General features: G+C 39.0%; 1 protein-coding gene across 1 annotated transcript in view; it reads right to left on the bottom strand.

Moving 5' to 3' along the window:
- ARHGAP45 (Rho GTPase activating protein 45) overlaps positions 1-15,051 on the bottom strand; it is a 67,790-nt gene extending 52,739 nt beyond the window's left edge. The window contains exons 1-2 of the mRNA XM_075205913.1: positions 14,768-15,051; positions 12,167-12,470 (exon numbers count right to left, since the gene is read on the bottom strand). Of these exons, the coding sequence (XP_075062014.1) occupies positions 12,167-12,470; positions 14,768-14,851 (388 nt within the window). The 5' untranslated portion in view covers positions 14,852-15,051. The remainder of the gene's footprint in view (positions 1-12,166; positions 12,471-14,767) is intronic.
- Between the last annotated feature and the right edge of the window lie 6,400 nt (positions 15,052-21,451).

Genomic DNA, 21,451 nt, shown 5'->3' on the forward strand with positions numbered 1-21,451 from the left:
CCAGAGTAGGCAACCGCTTATCTGTTTCAATTTTGAAAATCCCCCCAGACTCAATATTGCAATCCAATTTTTACCCTATATCCACTACTATCCTTTATTTTAAATTAACGGTCGTATCCCTGGATACACCTTTCCGCTAAAAATTTGTCTAACCCTTTCTTAAACATATCTATTGAATCTGCCATCACAACCTTCCCTGGCAATGAATTCCATATCTTGACTGCCCTTACTGTAAAGAACCCCTTCCTTTGCTGGTTGTGAAATTTCCTCTCCTCTAACCTTAGGGGATGACCACGTGTCCTGTGTATGGTCCTTGGGGTAAAAAGTTCCCATGAAAGCTCTCTGTATTGACCCCTAATGTATTTGTACATAGTAATCATATCTCCCCTTAGGCGCCTCTTTTCTAAAGTAAACATGCCTAAACTGGCTAACCTTTCCTCATAACTTAATGACTCCATACCCTTTATCAATTTTGTCGCCCTTCTCTGAACCCTTTCTAGTTCCAAATTATCTTTTTTATAGAGTGGTGCCCAGAACTGTACTGCATATTCAAGATGAGGTCTTACCAATGATTTATACAGTGGCAAAATTACACTGTCTTCCCTTGCATCTATGCCCCTTTTTATGCATGCCAATACTTTGTTTGCCCTTGCAGCTGCTGCTTGACATTGAGCACTATTGCTAAGTCTACTGTCTACGAGCACTCCCAAATCCTTTTCCATTATAGATTCTCCCAAATTAATTCCATTTAATTTATAGATTGCGTTCTTGTTTTTGAACCCTGAATGCATAACCTTACATTTATCTGTGTTAAACCTCATATTCCATTTAGCCGCCCAATCCTCCAGTTTATTTAAGTCCCTCTGTAGAGAAGCTACATCTTGCTCTGATTTTATTACCTTACAGAGTTTAGTGTCATCTGCAAAAATAGAAACTTTACTCTCTAAACCATCACCAAGGTCATTAATAAATATATTAAAAAGGAGTGGTCCCAGCACGGAACCTTGAGGAACTCCACTTAAGACCTTTGACCAATTAGAAAATGTTCCATTTATCACAACTCTCTGTTCCCTATTCTCTAACCAGTTTTCGATCCAAGTACAAATTTTGATTTCTAGACCCAGTTCCCTTATTTTGTAAACCAACCTCTTGTGTGGCACTGTATCAAAGGCCTTTGCAAAATCTAAGTAGACCACATCTACTGTCCTGCCCTGGTCTAAGTTCCCACTAACTTCCTCGTAGAAACTAATTAGATTAGTTTGACATGACCTATCCCTCACAAATCCATGTTGATTCCCACTAATAATTTTATTGCGTACCAAGTAATCCTGAATACTGTCCCTTAAAATACCTTCCAGTAGTTTCCCCACTATTGATGTCAGGCTTACAGGTCTATAATTCTCTGGTTGTGATCTCGTCCCCTTTTTAAACAACGGCACCACATCTGCTATTCGCCAATCCCTTGGTACTGAGCCTGATGAGATTGAATCTCTGAAAATTAAGAATAGCGGTCTAGCTATTTCCGAGTTTAATTCCATAAGGACCCTTGGGTGTATGCCATCTGGACCTGGAGCTTTATTTATCTTAATATTCTTCAGTCGCTTTTGGACTTCTTCCTCTGACAACCAAGTATTAATTAATGGCATGGTTTCATTTCCATTTTTATGTATTACTCCTGCCATTTGTTCCTCTCTGGTAAATACTGAAGAAAAGAACGTGTTTAATATCTCTGCTTTTTCCTTAGTATCATTTATCAATTCACCCATCTCACTTCTTAGTGGTCCTATATTATCTTTTTTAATCCTTTTGCCATTTATATACTTAAAAAACTTTTTGGGGTTTGTCTTACTTTCTTTTGCAACGTGCCTTTCATTTTCTAATTTAGCCAATCTAATTTCCTTTTTGCATGTTTTATTACATTCCTTACACAATTTAAGAAACAAAAACTTTTTCCTTTGGACCAGTTTTCATAAATAAACCCAATTTTTATCATCTAGTTTTGAGGTATTCTGAGTTCATGAAAACCAAATCCAAATGGAGAAAAATGAAACATTTATGAAAAATGCATTGTAATCCCTTAACAACCATGATTATAGCTGTCATTTTTTAGTAGGAGCTTAGGAAATGAAAGCAAGTGTGTTATTGGTTGTTATTTTACAGCACCTTACAATATTATTTCCTGTCCAAAAGTTTCATTGTCCCCTTTGGATTTTAAATGCACATTCATATATTCACAGGGTCAGCACATTCAACTGTCCTTTTTTCCAACACAGCATATTGCTCTTTTCATACTTTAACATGTGGTTTTCTATCCAATCAATTAACTAAATGTCACATTTGTTATTTTACATATAGATATGAAAAATAACCACAACACTAAAAACATACAAAACATTTTGGGCCCACTAGTTGTTGTGGCTGGTAGATTTGCAGATATACGTGTGCAAATTTTTTATACCTACGGTGTGAATTTATCTTTGCTACTAACTGAAACAATCACGAAAACTAAATATTAGTTGTAAAATGTTCATTGGTAGCATGTTACAGTGCAGAAATGTTCATGTATCAAAAACATAGATGCATAATTGAAAAATATGTGTATTTTTTTAACACTAGTAAAAGCATGAAAGTGGGTCTGGGAATGGAGCCTATTGGTGCCAATGACCCCATATCTACTTACACAGGTGGTCAGGAGCGTTTTTGCCATCACTTGTGTGATGTCTGCTCTATTTACTCGCATTCACTGCCAGTAAACACAGGGGTGGGCAACGGAGCCTTCAACATTGACATGCCCCAAGCTGCAAGTGCAAGCATTGGTTACCCCTGCAACACGTTGTCAGACGCAATCAAAATTCACATGCGGTATCACTGGCGTTTTCCTAATACCAGTGGATAACTAGCCTTAAAGATGTATAGTTTCTTCTACATTCACATTTTACATGCCAGTATGCAGTATGTGGGCTTCTGAGCAGCTATATTTATTTAGTAGTTTTAATTACAGTTTGAACAGCTCATGTATTGGCAAGAATATGCTCACTGAGAAACATTCTATGACATCATCAAGCTGGCAGTATTCAGTACATTGGTGCTGAATAATCACATGATATTAATGCCAAAGGAACTTCTATATTCACAGACAACAAATTTAAATAACTCCTATGGCACAGTGGCGCACACAGGGGGGATTTCTGGCTCTCTAGAAACCCCTCCCCTTCTCGAAGAACAGCGCCCTACACATCAGCACTGTACTATACAGCAGCCGCGGCGCTGTCAAAAAAGCGTCCGTGGCGGTGCTGTATTGTAGTACAGTACAGCACCGCTGCGGACGCTTCAGCCACGGCGCTGTCAAAGCTGTTCAGAGCAGTGCCGCTAAAAAAAGGAGCTGCTGCGCTTGCGCGGCCGCATGGCAGCAGCTCTCTCTGGGTTTTTTTTGGGTGGGGGCAACCCCCCCATTTAAAAATCCTGTGTGCGCCCCTGCAGCAGGTAAGTCAGAGTAGGGGAGGAAGAGAGGGACAACACACACTTTTATAGCTGATTTCTCTCAAGATTGGTATGTGTATTAATAGCTTTATATTGTAATTAGTTTTATTCAGGGATGACCCTAGCTGCCTGTGGAGATAGTTGCAAGTTTGTTGAGTTCAGCGATATTCACTCTTTGACAGTATATACAACACCCCAAACCTTGCAAACTTTGTATTTCCAGATTAAAAACTACAATTATACCACTATGGGTCCAAAGAAGCTGAAAGCCATTAGTTCCACCACTGACATTCTTAGGACCACACTCGGCAAGGGTCGGGCCTCTCAATTTGGTGATCCACCAGAATGAAGAACAAAATCCTAGCTCCCCCCCAGCCAGAACCTCCTGACCCAGAGGGTCTGCTCATGGAAAGAACAATGGAAAGGGCAATGCAAACCATGTTAACAACCCTGAAAGTGGTTAAATTATCAGTTAAGCATACAGTGAAGGAATTGCAGAATAGGGTGATCACACTGAACATATAGAAACAAGATGGAATAATTATTTTCTTCACACAATGATCCGAAAGCTTATCATGAGGCATCGGAAGCACAATTGACAGACCTTGAAAACAGGCCAAATTGCAACAATCTGAGTCTGCAAGGGGTCCCTGATATGTGCCAAACTCAGAGTTGGAAACACATGCCACGGCTTTATTCAGAAGCCTGCTGATGACCCAATCATACAATTATAGATCAATTTCACAGGCTAATGAGACTCATACATCTCACAGAATCTTCCTCTTCCCTTTCTTCTTGTGATATACTGCTGAGACTTCATTTTTATCATATTTAAGATTGGATCCTTAAGGTGGCAAGGCAGGCCTCAGGCCCAAATAGCCCTCTAAAGCAGTGCCCCGTTGCACACAGGTGTGCCACGAGATGTTGCAAAGTGTGCCGCAGTGCCACTGGCAGAACTACTGGCGGTGCTGCCATTGCAAGGCACCAAGGAACGTGGAGAAAAAGGGGCCCAGGGGCGGATTAGCCACCTCTTGGTGGATGGCTCCTTCCCAGGATCCAGCCACCTTACTAGCTGTGCCGTGCTGGATCATCCCTCACCTTCCTGCTCCTCACCTCCTCACTCGTACCTCTCTCTACTGCTCCCCTCCTCTGATTGAAGGATCAGTGTTACAAACTGTTCCTGACACATTTTCAATTTGAAAGTCGCCCATGCCCAGTATCCCAGAGAGTTCACACACAATCTATTTATAAGAGGTGTAACACGTGCAACATAAGATGCTGCAGCCAAGCTTCCAACAGGATTTGATTCATGTAGCAATCACACCCCTACTGGAAAACCAATCACATCCAATCTTTCAGGGGTTTCTTCCTGACCTATGAAGGTATGTCAAACGTTTAAATAAAATGTTGTGCACACAGCACTTTTCAATGCCACGCAAAAAAAACCACCTATCATCTCCTAAGAGAATTTACACTAAGTAATGTATCTATGTAACAATAGGAAGATATTTAAAAGGTCAATTGAAGAACCATGCCTAGTCTGCTGGAGCATTAAGGAGTGTTTCAATAGAATACTTGCTAAAATACATACATATTTTGCTACACTGTTCTCTTAATGTTCAACCATTTAACCTCTGTCTGTATGCACTTTGTAATTCCCTCTTTTATTTGTATATTTTTGCTTTTGGTGTGTCGCGGTATTCTGGGAAGGACTTGTGTGTCCCGAGGGTGAGAAAAGGTTGCAGAGCACTGCTCTAAAGGATATCCAAATATTCCCAGACCTGTTCACAAAGTCCCTGGCAAAGATAAGGCTATTTCTCTGAGTCGAACACAGCTTTCATGAGAGCTGGAAAAATGTAGATTGGGGGTTCACTACTTTTGGTGCTGTGAGACTGACCTACTTCCAGGTCCCTAACGCCAGAATCAGGCCTGAAAGACTTAAGAGAATGGAATATCAGCTGGACACAGCACCTAGTCAAACACTTACTCCTCTGTATAATAACTGGGCAGATATTGGATTACAGTGATCCTCTGAAATAAAGTTCAAGCATGCCCTCTGTAGCATCACTGAAAATAACTCTGATTCCTGGATTGGGCCTTGAACTTGTCTGGGACTTGCTGGGTATTAATATAATGCAAAATTTCCAGGATTAATGGCCCTCACTTGAGTGTACTGTAGGGTATGTGAGGCCCTCTTGCTTGTTTTTGCTGCTGTTTCCAGAATGGTACATTATATTTGTGAAACATGTTAATTTTTTTTTTATTTCTTTGCACTGAATGTTTGTTATGTTTTTCTTGTATCTTTATATATAGTTTGTGGATTTAATGTTGGGTATATTGAACCATTTTCTCTCCCCATCCACTTATTGTTACCGAACCCTTTATGGGACAAAGTTACTAGGCCTCTCATAAGGTCTATTTAAGTTGTTCCTTTGACTGGTTATCCAATCACTACATTATCTAACTATTTTATGTCAAATATATTCTGAATATTCTTGTAGAAGCACCCGAAGCTTTATACTGGGATTCAACTGGGAGATTTTATAATGTCTATTTTTCCACCTATGAATGCCAGGGGAATTAGTTCCCCAAACAAGCACACACCAGCCCTAGTTCGTCTATGGTGTCTAACGGTCCATTAAAACATAATGTATTTACCCTCCTCTTTAAAGCTACATTCTCATTTACAACCTCTACGGTTCACATGAAAGAAATAGCAGATATATAATTTTGGTAGTGAAGTTGGGAGATTATCTTGTATATAAAACAGTTACCATTGTTTTGGAAACTCTTTGCATACATCCAGACACTTAGGCAGTGCTCTTTATATTAGGAGATTTTAAATTTGCTCCAGACCAAGGTATTAAAAAATACAATATGCTCCCTAATGAAAGGCTGGACATAGTTATCAAGCAATCTATAGGTTTCAGAAAATAAAAAACTTTGTTTGCCCATGTTTTTTTTTACATTCCAAATCCACTTAAGACCCTATGCACTCACATTTTGGTGCACCCATAAAGCTGTAGTAAGAAGCACTGTAATTCAGGTTGAAAAAAAACTCCTATGGAGAGACAAAAGAAGCAAGAGAACACGAACACTGTCTTGGTAGCTCTGAATAAAATCTGTATTGCATAAACTAGAAAACTGAAAGTTACCCAAACGACCATGGTACAAGTTCAAAAGGCGCTTTGCTGCCTCCAAAATAAATTGTTCTTGTTTTTTTATTGAAAATGCAAGAAAGTGAATTAAAAGCAAATGTGGGTATTTTTTTCTAAACATTACCAAGAAATTTTTAGTAGGTTTTGTTTTAGCATCAGTACACCTTTTCAAAATGGAAAAAAATCAAGAATCTACAATATGTTTTCATAATAAATTCTACACTTGAAAATGATAATGCATTTTTTTGCTAGTTTGCACCGTCTTGAATGAAATGCATAAAATCTGTAGGAATAATATGGGTAGCCCAACAAAGCATACCAGAATAGAAAACCTACTGTATCAAATGAAGAGACTACTGAGTATATTTGAACCAGAATGGGGGATATCTGGTTATTTTAACCCCACCCACATACCTGGAAAGCTTAAAGTATCTATAGTATGGAGTGGTATTGCCTGGTGATCACCAAACAATAATTGCTAAGTATGCTAAGGGGACTATCCTCTTTCAAATGAAGGGTCCCATAGTTTCTTGGAGGATGAGGAAGATCTGGTCATTACAACACCTCCCCCCCATCACTGGGCTGCTAAATGTTTCCTGCAGTATATGGTGTTATTATCTGGTGATGGTCAAACACTAACTATGGGGCTCACCATTTGACAGGGACTCCTCATTTTCAAATGAACATACCCCTGTATATTGAAGCCAGGATGGGGGAGTTCTCTGCCCTACTACTCCATCCCTGGACTTCAATAGTGTAGGGTGTAACTGTCTGGTGATTACACATGGTCACCAGACAATAACTTCTAAGGGGCCTCTTTCAAACAAAGGTGTCACCATAAATGTTGAAAGCTCGAATTATCAAAATCCTTAAACCAGATAAAACCTTACTCATTGTTAGGACTACCATTCCTACTGTCCCATTACTTTATTAAACACAAATCTGAAAATCTATTCTAAAATTAATTTGGAATAGGCTTAACATCATTCTTCAATCCCTAGTGCACCCATACCATATCGACTTTGTACTTGATCGGCAAGTCAGATAACACCAGAAGAGTCCACAATATTGTAATAGCCTTATTACTCTTGTTGTCTAGATGTTGAAAAAGCCTTCAATTACCTTCACAAGGGCTATATGAACCGGATGCTGTCCCATTTCAGGTTGTTGTGGCATATATTAGAGTTTATTCTCATTGTATACACTAACCCTTTTGCAGGATTCTTCAGATTTTTTGTTATCCAGTTTCAAAATTTCCAATGGCACATCTTCGCCCCCTGATAGTCACACTTACTATGGAGCCCTAGCAGAGAATTTTGGATTGTGTAGAGAAGTTTCAGGATAAAAGTTTAAAGATTCAGAACATAAGCTCTAACTCATTGTCGCTGAGGAACAATTGACTGTATCCGACCCTATGAGACTTCAATACCTGCCTTACATGTCATACTAGATTCCTTGGGGAAAAGCTTCCTATTACAAGCTCAATACTGTTAAGACAGAAGCTTTACCAATCAGTCTCCCAGAGAAAATGATTTAAAAACCACAATAAAAACATCACTAATCTGTATGTAAACACGTGTTATCTATTTCTGTTTAACCTCTCGAGATTCTGTAATGCATTTTCTATGGGAAAAAGATGTTTCTAATAAAAAGTTATAAAAAAAAACAAACATCACTAATCATGACAAGCCGCAGCTATAAAATATCTCACATCACTGTGAATATTATAGCTACACATGATTTCAGTTTTTCCATTTGGCACTTAAATGTTGTTTTCTGATTTCTCAAAATGAAGATGAATTGAAGGCATGGATTAATCTTGTGGTACCGTGGTTGAGTACTACAGTGGCAATTAAAACCTTCCCAAACAAGTTATACCTATACAGTACAATGGCAATGATTTATTAAAAGATAATAAGTCTGATTTTTTTCGCTTTGCCCCTAAACTAAAAAACATTAGTTTTTTTAAAGTTAAATTTAACTTGTATGCACTTATGTCTGTCAGTGTATCACCAGCAAAGACTTCCTATTAATCATATTTCAGGATGTTATCAGACAGGGAGGAATGCATTTTTTTTTATTGATTGAATAAACTATTTTGTTTTATGCAGGTCTATTTGAAGCAATTAGAAAATGGTAGTTATAATATAACTTGAATCTATCACTACATTTTCACTTCCACGCATGCCCCAGTCCCCCAAGCATGGTTTTTGCACTTATCCCAGTGATAGGTGTAAGTTTAAGACAAAAAGCTAATTTAACACATCATCAAAGCAACAACAGCAGCTAAAGCTCAGGCCTGCAAAACTCCATTCCACTCACCTGTATAAGTTCAATCGCCTTTTTATTTTTATACTTGACATTTGTGATAAGGCTTCCATATTTGATATATGGGGATAGTACTTTAATAACTAAGTTTGACTGACACGCCAGGCGAGTCAGTCAAACTGCTTGTTTTAAACATAGCAAATATTTTTTCTATACAGCACCGCCGCGGACGCTTCTTTGACAGTGCCGCGGCTGCTGTACAACTCCCCATCGGCGAAATGGAGCTGCTGCGCAAGCGCGGTCGCAGCAGCTCCTCCCTTGCATATCTCCCGGCATCAAAGGCTGGCTTCCCTGGGGCACGGTAGGGCTTGCACTTAATATATCAAATATTAAATTGTAAAATAGCTTCAGATCCTGCCACAATCAATCGTATGTAGTGTTTTTATTAATAGACAAAAGACTCAATTTCTGGTGAGCCTGCAGGGTATGCAGAGCTGTGTGATTATATATAAATATTGTATTATAGGATTAAAAAAGTATACCCTGCAGGCTCACCAGAAATGGAGTATTTGGTCTATTAATAAAAACACTACATAAGATTGCTTGTGGCCAGTATCTGGTTTCACCCTGTAGCCCAATGACAAATATATATATATATATATTTTCTTGAAATGACACGCGACCCGAGGAAGGCTACACTTTTTTACGATTTTTGACACACCAAGCTGAAAAGGTTAGCAATCACTGGTCTAGTCTACGGTCCTGTGGGACACATTCAACCACCTAAATCACACAGCGGATGCTAATACTATGGAGAATGAAATAATCCTCAAGAGTACCACTGCTTTTATCAGTGTGGCACACTTGTCCTGTTACTCTTCTGCCTTCTGTGCTATTATTAGATACAATGACAATTCACACTGTCATCAGAGAACACACAAAGTGGGCATTTCCCTTTCAAGTGCAGGACTTGGACATACAAATATCCTGATATGTCTGTTTCCAGCACTGGACATCTGTAATTTAGAATTCTTCATACTAATAGGTCTAGATTAAGAGGTTACATAGAATAGATTAGTATCAGAAGGACAGAGCAAAGGGTAAGGGAGAAATTAACAGAGGGAGTGGATTACCACCAACTAAGTCAGTTGCAACAAAACCGTTGTACCCTATGTCTGGCCCCTATCCACTGCCGTACTATTTTTCCACAGAACCTACCTGTAGTCTTGCCTCTATCTCACTCACTGCACCTTTTTCTAATAAATAATTAATTTCCCCTGTTTGCTATAACTCCCATAATAGTAAAACAATTATCATTAAGACATGTCATACATTATACCTCTCCAGTGACTCGATTTAAGCAGGACAGTCCCGATTTGAGAGGACTGCTTTATGATGGTGCAAACAATGTGTCCCTATTTGGACCGGAATTAATGTTGGGAGGTATGCATATAAGAAAAACAAAAGCAACTTAGTACTCATCTCTCAAGCATAACACAAATTATAAAAAAAATGCTGGGTCCCATCACACATCACCCCAAAGGCCAGTCCAGTCACAGAATATAAGACACAATTATACCATACACAATTCAGTAACTCTTCACTTAAAACCATATTTCTCTGAGTTACTAGCTAAATCTACCCAAAATTAAAAAGCTACTATTAGATCGGGATAAATGGACAATATTAAAATGGAACACCAAATTTACCTTGTATACACCACTCTTCAGACCCCCAATACCTGTAATGATTCTCTCCTCTCTGTACTTATATCGCTCACCAGGTCAAGTGGGTGTCTAAGAGCATTGACACCCACTCGGCCTTTTTGATACAGAGCACGGCACTATAGGACCATTGCAGACAATGTGAAGGGCTTATATAAGCTAAGTGTAATTTTGTTTTTTAATTTTAATTTGTTGCTCATTTAACACCCTTAACACAAAATGTTTAGTTTTCAATCCTTTAAATTTTCCTCACATCAGTTAATGACAGTCCAACAATTTCACCATTTTTATTACTAATCTAATTTTTATTTGCCAAAAATTCATGATTAGAAAGTCAGTGAATATTTTAGAATAAAAAAAGCAGTAAAAGAAGAACAGATCACATACCTGCCTTTCAGTATAAAAGGGATTACTACAGACAGCATTAGCTTATCATTTATTCCAACAATTTACTGCAATTTAATCTCCCCTAGCATCCACTGAGGATGTATAATTAGTCTCTCCTCGGGGATGTACTTACACATTTGTGGGCCCCATAGCAATTTGTTTTAAGGGCCCCCGTGAACTGGCCAAGGGTGAATAACTCGTACTTGAACCTATGTTAGTTAAGCCCTTGTCTATCCTCCACCCAAAGTTTATTTACCCAGTATGCTGTATTTACATGATAAACATGTCAAATATAATACTTTTTTTTTGGTTATCCCGTTTTTTCCCCTCCTTCACTTCTCACACCATATAAGACACAAGTTAACCCGTGCATGATACTCATGCATTTTTTTGTCAAATAATGTCAGTATACCAAATTTCAGGTCATTCGGATGAGCCCTTTCTGAGAAAATAGTTTTTTCCACAGACACACACACACTAACACACGCCGCTACACATGCAGGGGCGGATCTAGAAAATGTTTGTTCCCCGGGGCGATGTTAGGGTGGGGCGATTTAGGCCCCGCCCCCTTTTCGACTTCTGAGGCTGCCGGGGGGCTGCACAGTATGTGCAGGTCCACTCGGCAGGGACAGTGTGTTTAAAACACAATCAGAGCAGCCGGGCAGCACACTGTCACTGCCAAACGGACCTGCACATACTGTGCAGCCGTCGGCAGCAAACCCCTGCTAGGGGGGGGGGGCGATTGCCCCGATTGCACCCCCCTGGATCCGCCACTGTACACATGTGTGTTCATGAGGTAAAATTACCTCACGAAAATGAGTTTGACCCCTCAACTCGTCAATAATGTCAGTATACCAAATTTCAGCCCTTTTTGAGGTTTTTTTTCCACACACACTAAGAATTTAGTAGGTCAGTTAACCCGTGCATGATACTCATGCTTTCTAGTCAAATCAAGCTACTTAAGGTGTTAAAAACTCCCCACTGTCACCCCCGGCAACCACCAACCACTCCCGTCACTTCTCCTTCAGGAAATATATAGGTCAGTGTATAACTCTGCCCAGCAGGTGGCGCTGCAGCTTGTTTTTTTTTTTTTCCCACACACAGACAGACTAACACACGCCACTAGACATTTATATTATAGATACGTACCCTCTGTCAGTACCACATCTCGAAGTTTTTCCAGACGTTCTGCAAATCTTGCTACATCTCCTAGAAGCTGTGAGATGTCCTCTACCTCGATGAAGGGTCCTTCCCCACTTTCAGGAGGGCTTGGAGCTCCTGTTGGTTTGCTGGCTTTGCTTCTAGGAGAAGAAAGGGGGATTCCTGCAGCACTGGCATGACGACTTAAACTTGTGGGTCTCTTCAGAGTTCCAGTGGAGACAGGGTTGATAGTCAGTGGTTGGCTAGGGGTCACTTCACTGTGGCACTCACTCGCATCCTTTCGAAGGACCTCCTAAAGAAATAAGATAATGTTGGAGCAGAATTAATATCATGTTCTATTATAATGGGACACCCTCCGTAGCGACAATACGGTATCAATTACCTTTTTTTTAAAAAAAACCCAACAAAAACCCCAAAAGGTGCTTTTCATTCACGCCACACAATATCCAGGCATATTCACTGTCCCTTAATTTCATTATCAAACCATTTCTGTTTGTATGTAACAAAATAACATGTTGTGTGACAAGAACTGAAAACTTTCAGTTTCACACTGTCTCTGCATTCTTATTCTGTAGCATATATAAAGAGACATCACTCTAAAATAAAAGAAATATTATTGTATATTAATGCCAAGCAAGCGTGATAGTCCCATATTTCCAGCCTTCATACGTGCATCTCTCTGTGCAGCCAATCATTTATTTCAATGACAAGGTTGGTGAATATCACACTTTGAGAGATGTGAATGAGGCTGAAATAGGCTGTAACTACAATATCACAATCTACATAAATTGCAAGTTAGCAATGTTGCCAAATGTAGTAATTTGCAAAGTAAAATAGTTTTTAAAAATGTGCATAAACAGATACAAAAAGTAGCTCAACTTTAGCTCTTTTTTAATTTTTGCTTAATATATGGCATTTATTTTTCTTTAATTCAGAACTCAATATGACAGCAACCACCATCAATAAAAAAAGTAATTATGGAAAAATACAGTTCTGTGTACAAGATAAAAGTCAATTTTACTTAACTGTTTACTTCTCATTTTCAGTCTCTACATGTAAATATGAACGTGTGCTTTTTAAGCATTATTCCAATATTTAACTGACTTTCCATATTACAGTTTAGTCTAAAACACTATCTGGGTTAATATGCCAAACTGTTAATTACATGTTTATTGGCAGAAGATGTCTCTGTTTAACAAACAGTGATGCTACCAGCACAAAGTGTGTCCTCTCTTATACACAGCCTGGTCTTCAGTGAAAGACTCCAGCTATTGTTGAACAATAAATGCACAATACATTGCATTCTGCCACAAAAAAAGTACAGTATTTTCAAAAAGACATCCCCCATCACCATGTCTTTTCAATTTACCCAGTCTCCAAAGCAAACCCCAGTGATCTCCCCTATGCTACCTGCATAACAGCTGTGCAGCAGTTTCTTGTGGGTAAGCCCTTTATCTGTTAAATCCACATGCAGGAGGACTGGCTCTTAGTCTGTGCAGTACTACCATAATATAAACTTCTGAGTTCTTTGACAATTTACATGTGATATGTACCCTGATAAAAAGTTTCTCAGCATAAGATCTTTTCTTTTATACACTACCATACACTTGCATAAAATGCAAAGTGTTGCTCCTTTAACATTTTATAACAGACTTGACAGCCATGCCACCCCTATGTCACTGGTTTCTACACTTTGTGACCCTAATCTTCATTTTGCCAGGGAATGTTATTAGCTGCTGTGCAATAACACATCCAATTTTATCAGCCACTCAGTGCAGTATAAGAGGTAACAAGTGACTCGAGGTTGCTGGAAAAACATTACTCTGAAACTATTCTATCTGTATATGAAAACAACTGAAGCAGCTGACAGGATTCCTTGGAACAGGTCAGTGCAATACGAGGACACATAATATTTCTTAATGTTATTTAGTGTACTGGGGACTGCACATAATGAATTGCAGTGCACCAACATCTAATAATTGGGATTTTAAAGGAGCATGTTACATAGCGCCCACTGCATTGTGATGACTAAAATCCTCTACCTGTGAAGATCAAGAGACTAGTAGACTACGTGTGAAGCCACAATTAGTTAAGCTAAGTGCTGTGACATTTACACTGTGCAAAAGTAATTGGGTATAGACTCTCATTACTTATGTTTTGTTGCATTTTATGTAAAGGTTTTGTAAATGTGCTTTCCCTTTGCAGAGCTATAAAATATGTTGGAGATGTATAATAGAAATGGGTATAGAATCATGTGAATATATGATTCATTGGCAATAATGGAATTAGTTATGATGATGACGTAATGTCTGTTGAACCAGTGGGCAGTATGTGTACAATCATTCTGTTATCTTGGGTGCAGTGGAATGTGAATACAGTATAAAGGCTCTATAATGTATGTGTGTTGGAAAACTACATACTATACACAGTCAATATAGAAAATGGGTATATAGACTATGTAATTATATAGACACAAGCCAGGAACTGTAGTATAGTGCAAACCATGCTATGTATTTGTATTGTGGAAATAGGAAAATATGCTGTTTAAGTGACTGTGTGATGATAAGTGTAGGGTACAGGGAGACTTACGCTTTGTGGTGCTGGGCTTCCTGCTCTGCTTTTCTTTGATAAGGACGGAGTTTTCATCAGCTCCCGCTTCTTTCTTGAAAACATCCTGAGTAGTGGGTCTTTCCTGTCCTTTATGTTCTGGGCGGTACCACCTCTAATGTACACCTTACCAGAATTGATGTTGCGCTCACCCCTGCAACCCCACCTGGGGGGCAGATTCTAGGGGTGCTCAGAAAGGTGGTGCTGTGTGCCCAACACTACTGCTGTCATATGCCATGTGACGTCAAGCAGTTTCTTGATTGGATGATTGCTGTCCCAAAACTGACAGACAGGAAGAGGTAAAGGGTGTTAACCCTGTCAGTGCTGGGACCACAGCAGCATCCTGTCCCCTCCCAGAGCATTGTGTGCGTGTCATGTGTCTGTGTGTAAAGACTTTTTGTGTGTATGTGAGAGGGGAACAATAGAGGAAGTTATAGGGAGAGGTTGTATGGAGTAACAAAAGATATAAGGAAGAGTTGTACAGATCAGAACAGAATGCATGGCAAAACAAGGTGGTTGTAGATAGGGGAAAAAGGAATAAAAACAAAAATGTATACAGACCTTTAATGTTTATGGTAGTTTACTAGCTCACGGCGACCTCCTCTTTACTCTTTTAGGCCATATTTACGCTTAAGTAGATCCATTTACCAATTAGCCCTTAGTATTCATCCACTGTAGAGACAGAACATTATTTAAAAAAATGTCATTGTGTAAGTATCAGTGTAATGCACCTTGCATACTTGTTCACTAATATTTCTATTTTCAGTAAGTGATTTATATATTTTTTTACTTTATATGCATTGGCTGCAATTATGGTAAACATGGATGAGACTTAACTTATAGATACAGATGATTGTTGCGGATTATTATTTTTTTTGTTGATTTTGGGATAAAATTTCAAGAGCAGTGAGATGCAAGACAGAAAGCAGCTGGCAGTAGCAAGACACGTTTTATTTTTGGTCCTTAAACTAGAGATTTGTTGATTTTGGGATAAAATTTCAAGAGCAGTGAGATGCAAGACAGAAAGCAGCTGGCAGTAGCAAGACACGTTTTATTTTTGGTCCTTAAACTAGAGATGGGCGGGCTTGGTTCCCCGAGAACAGTACCCGCCCGAACTTCACCTATCCAAGTACTCTGCCACCAATTCAGAATCGAAATCAAGGCAAAACGTCATTGTTACGTCGTCGGATCTTGGAGCTTGGTTCTCGCAATATTTGAAATCCATAAATACCCGCCTACACAGCAATCCAGCTCCATTTGACAGAGGGAGAGAGAAGGGTTAGGTCGCAGGCAACATTAGAGCAGGGACAGAGCAATTATTCTATACATTATTCTAGCAATTCTTCTAGCAATTGTTATAGCAGGAAGAGAGGAGGATTGAGGATGCATTTTTGCAAACATTACCAACTGTTTGGGGTGTCATATTCCCTCCTACAGCAAATATTTTCTGGCTGCAGAAAGTATTATCTAGCAGCACTATCTAGTTAATATTTTGCACTACAAGTGCTTTGGCCTCATTAACGTGGATTCAAAGCAGTCCACATATGAGCAGGATCAGCAAGCAGGTGCTGGCACCAGTCCTGATGGTAGTCTTCCCTGTACGTCATCTGTTAAAGCCTATGTAAAAGCACATAGTCTTTTTTAGTCAGGGTAAAAACAAACAAAAAAAAAATGTAACCGTGTTAAAGAGAAAAAGAGCTGTAACTGATGAAAAGTAAAATGGCGAGAAAAAAAAAATTGGCAACATGCCATTCTACACATGCAGTGGCAAAGAAAGAATGAGGCCTTCGCCTTTCTCTATTACTGCCAGATCTAAAAATGTTACTGAGCCTTCTTCTTGTAAGGTCACTCTTGAGCAAGCAAAACCAAGTAATTTGGAGTCCAAAAGTGGTGCACAACTACTGTTACGTGTGAAAGCCGAGCTGCAAGAAAACAGTAAGGCAATAGAGGAAAATGTATGCTCAGAATCAGAAATGACACTAATCCCTGAGGAGGGTATGTGTAATCGTGACGATTCTGATATACCCATAAAGAAAACCCCTTTCAGCATTTCTGATGATGTGTGCCTGAACAGCCCGAGTGTAGCCGGTGATACACCAAGTGAGGATGACACTTTAGAATTAGAAGAGAATGAGGGGGAGATTTGGGTAGCTGATGAGGGCACTGATGAGGATGCGGTTGATTGTGTAAGTCCTGCACCAGTGGCGGCAGTGTGGCACCAGTGGAAGCAGTTCTGGCACGTGAGGTTCTGGCACCAATTTGCACTTTCCAAACACAAGCAGGGATGACGCAGGTGGCAGACCGCAACAGTTTGACATCTGGGTTGGTTTGAAAGATTTGACCAAAAAATTTGTGACCTTGCCCATAACTCCAACCAATTCTACTATTAACATGCAAAGGATGGTGGAGGGCCTAGCAGGGATTAAACTGTATTTTTCCTAATTTGCACTAATAAGGTTTGGGTGTAATATACACCCAAAGACGAGTGCTCAATTGCTAAGAGTCATTGATGAAGAGGAAGACAAGCAAGCTTGTCTGTAGAATTTGCAGGCAAATTCTACTGCGTTATATAGGTAACACCCAAAGAGAAGAGCTCCATTGCTCCATTGCTAATTGTAATTGCTGAAATAGAAATAATAGGGCTGAGAGTCTTGGTCTAAATCTACCCACTGGAATCCACCATCATAGAAGTCTGTGTACTATGATGTAATTGCCGATAATGGCCTTCCAAATGGAATTAGTAGTTCATTTTAAGCCAGAGCTGTCACAATTTTTGGCCAATTCTTTTACAGCAGAGCAAATATCAATATGTTGTGCGGACTCATCTGCATCACTACTGGGTGTCTTGGGAAAGGGAGTTGCCACAGAAACTGAAGGAGAAGACGTCATTACAAGATGTTGATAGCTCTTGGATCCTGGGGAAGCAAATTAAGTATTTAATCTACAATTAAAATATAGTTAGCACATTTACTTTGTTTTATTTCATACGTTAAATTTCTGTAGCTCCTTGTCAAAGTGTATTATTAAGGCAATCACTTGACTCAAGCTAACTGTGTCTGCACTCTCTTCACAGGTGACTACTTCGCTGGACTAAAGTACATTTCCCTCAAATGCTAGTCTTCTTGCAGCTGCTGCATTCTACTACATGCTGTTGTAGAAACCAGAAATTGACCCTAAATTTTTCGGGACACAAACAGCATCTCCTGCATTTAATTTTTTAAAAGTTCTGTAACACCAAGTTGATTGTGTGAGCAAAACAGGTAATGTGATGGAATTCCACCCCACTGTAATGCTTGAACAATATTGGTGTCGTTATCAGAAATGACATATCCTCAGGAGAGTCCAAGAAGGATTAGCAATGTTTCAATGAAATCCCTTAGTTTTTGTAACAGATTGTCAGCTGTATGCCTCTTAGTGAAGCCGCTGATACACAGAGTAGCCTACTTCTGAAAAATGTGACGTACTTGGGTACATTCTGCTGCTGTCCCTGCTGGTGAAGGCCAATGACCAACCCAGTGGGCTGTCACAGTCATATAATCTTTAGATTGCCAAGTTACGCTTGTCCACATATATGTGGTTAAGTGTACAGTGGGTAGAATGCCATTTTGTAGCCCAATAATTAAATTTTAAGGAACCTTCCAATACAGGTGAGTAATAGCTTTTCTATTAAAATGGTATAGTGATGACATTTGCTAACAGGGACAGAACACCTCAATTAAATGTCTTAAACCAACTGTATTAATAGTGGACATTGGACGCAGATCTAATACTAGCATAGTACCCAGGGCGTCTGTGATCCACTTTGCAACTGGGTGACATGGACAGGTTTCATACTTGCTTCCTCTTGCAAAGGATTGTTTACCTGTCAATTGTTGCTTCTGGGGATATTGATGATGAAGGTGTTGGGGGTGTAGATTGCAGGTGCTGGGATGTAGATGAGAGAAGGGAGGTAGATAATGCTGGACTGCTTGTTGTTATTTTTTTAACCTAAGTTTCTGATTTTCCCAACAGCTTTCCAAGAACTCGCTGAAAAATGATGTAACATGGATGAGGATCCCAGATGGTTAAGGTCCCTACCTCTACTGAGTGTGGCTTTAAAAACGCTACAAATGGCCAGACAACTGTTGTCAGGATTTCTGCAAAAATAATTCCACTCTTAAGAGGTGAATTTTTGGTCTTATGCCCAGGCATGACAATGGCCTTTTTCTTATCACTGGCAAGAACTACAGCAATTTTTCTTTGAAAGTGTATGAAAATCATATTGTGACCTATGAGGTGGTCAAAATTGGAATGGAAATGACTGGAAATTAGTGTTAGTTAGGTTAATAATAATTTAGGTACAAAATAATACCTAAATTAAGTTATTTTAGCCCAAAAAAATAAAAAATCTTAACAAATTGCAAAACAAAATCAAACAAAACCAAAACCAAAACACGAGGGTAATCCAAATCCAAAACCAAAACATGGGGGTCAGTGACCATCTCTAACTTAAACTAAGAAATCAAACTGCAAACCTGCCTCCATCTGTCAGGATCTAATGTTGTATGGTAGCCATTTCATCAGTCTGGTTGTTCTAAAACCCATATAAGAGTGCCAGGGCTCATGACAAGGCTGATAGGTAGACGATGTGCAGGAGGAGCAAATTTGGAAGGGTTCTGTACTCTTACTACTCCCACAGGCCTGTTACAATCCAATCTTCTGCTTCCCCTCTTTTCTTGCCATACAGCATGAAACAATTGGTGAAATGCCATACACATGATTGTAATACTGTGCAAGGCAAAATAAATGAACAACTGCAGATACAATGGTTGTGTAATATGAGCCTGTTTTTTCAAAGAATCTTTTTAAAGGAGACTTTATACAAGACATTTTTCAGAATTTGCCCACTGGGTGGTGTCACATTTTTGTTTAAAGATGAATTAAGAACACAAGAGTATGTTAAGTCACCAAGAGCCAACAAAATCTTTTAACTGGGATCTCCAATAAGTATTTAAGTGTAATGTGAGCATTTATCCTTTCTGAAAATTGTACTTATGGATCTCTGCTTCTATACGACAAAATGTAGCCTTTGCTTGTATAGCTGATGAGAATGTGCTTAACAATATATGCAAATAAGAAAAAAACAAGCATCCATTATGTTTGTATTATATTAGAATTATTAAAATATGAAGGTATACAATACATACTTTTACATTGAAAACAAGAAAACAATGCAGAGAAGTGATAGGTGGATGTAGACGATAATTATGTAGAGAAAAAAAACAAAACATTGCTTATAACAGCAATAGAAAACCCATGATTGCTATCAACTTATAACTAAAAGCTCATCGAGGCACCACAGTGGACACTCAACTCCCTCAAGATACTGGTCAACAATAGTAAGAGTTAGCTTACAGCTTTGCCAGGCCAGTACAAGGCTTGCCGGTTTACACATGAGCAGTGTAACTGGAATTGTGGAATTGGAACTGAAAGCCTGGACTTAATAAAAAAAAAAAAGTAATTACTTTTTTTTTTAATACTAAAATATGACAAAGTGCTTCATTAAAATAATTAAAGCATTTGTCACCTATTATCTTCTACTATCATCATCCTAATATGGAGATAGCGATAGGAGGGCTGCATCGATATTTAAAGCCAGCGGTAATCCTTTTATATCATCATCATCACCATTTATTTATAGATCGGGAGAAGCCCTAACCCGAACGAAAAAGCCTGTTCTCACTGGAGAAAGGGCTTTTCTCACTTTCATAAATAGTCCCCTGACTGGCAACTAAGGTTACATACACACTGAAGAGTTTTCCAACCGACGTGTTATCTCAAACGATTGTACCTATGACTGAAAGTCCGATCAGTCTGACAATTCATGCATACACACTGACACGATTAACCTTCAGATCTGTACTCTTCATCTGGTCCTCTAGTCTTCAGAGAATGACAGCACACTATTCATTTATTCATTAGTGTCACGTTGTCACACTGCTAAAAAACCACCTTGTTATCGCTATCCACATGTCCTAATGAATTTCGGTAGCTTCTGTGACTCTGAAACTAAACATTCTGTCTCAGAACGAACAAATGAATTATTCCTTCTACAGCACTCTCTACATTTATTCACCGGGACATTCATTGCTAGCATCGGCTGAAAAGAACAAAGCTCTGTAAAGTCTATTGAGATCGTGAGCATGAGTGCATACACACTATATGATCAGTCGGTGATTGGTCGGAAAACATTAAACAGTATGACCAACCAAATGAGCCTACAATCGACACTTAGGATCGACTTTCGACCATAGTGTCACTGTACACACTAATCCGACTTCCGACCGAACGTTTGTATGTCGACTGATTTGCCCGATTATTGAACGAAAACGCTCCAGTGTGTACCTAGCCTAATGTTATATCATTTGCTGTCCTGAGTTCCATATCTTGTACACACTATAGTCTGTAGGCTAATAAACTTAAAAGTGTTTAAATAGTGGACTTATCTAATTAAACCATCCATTTACCATTTACAGGGAATTCTGTTTAAACTAGCTGAAAATTAAGAAGCAGCCTGCCATTTACCAAAGAAAAAAGCTTTTCCAAGAAGTTGAAAACTTTTATTGTTAACCAGTCTAACAGGGTTCAGCTAAGAAAATGAATGTACCCATTGCAATATATTAACTA

Source organism: Mixophyes fleayi, chromosome 1 (assembly GCF_038048845.1).
Source record: "Mixophyes fleayi isolate aMixFle1 chromosome 1, aMixFle1.hap1, whole genome shotgun sequence".
NCBI classification, from domain to species: domain Eukaryota; kingdom Metazoa; phylum Chordata; class Amphibia; order Anura; family Limnodynastidae; genus Mixophyes; species Mixophyes fleayi.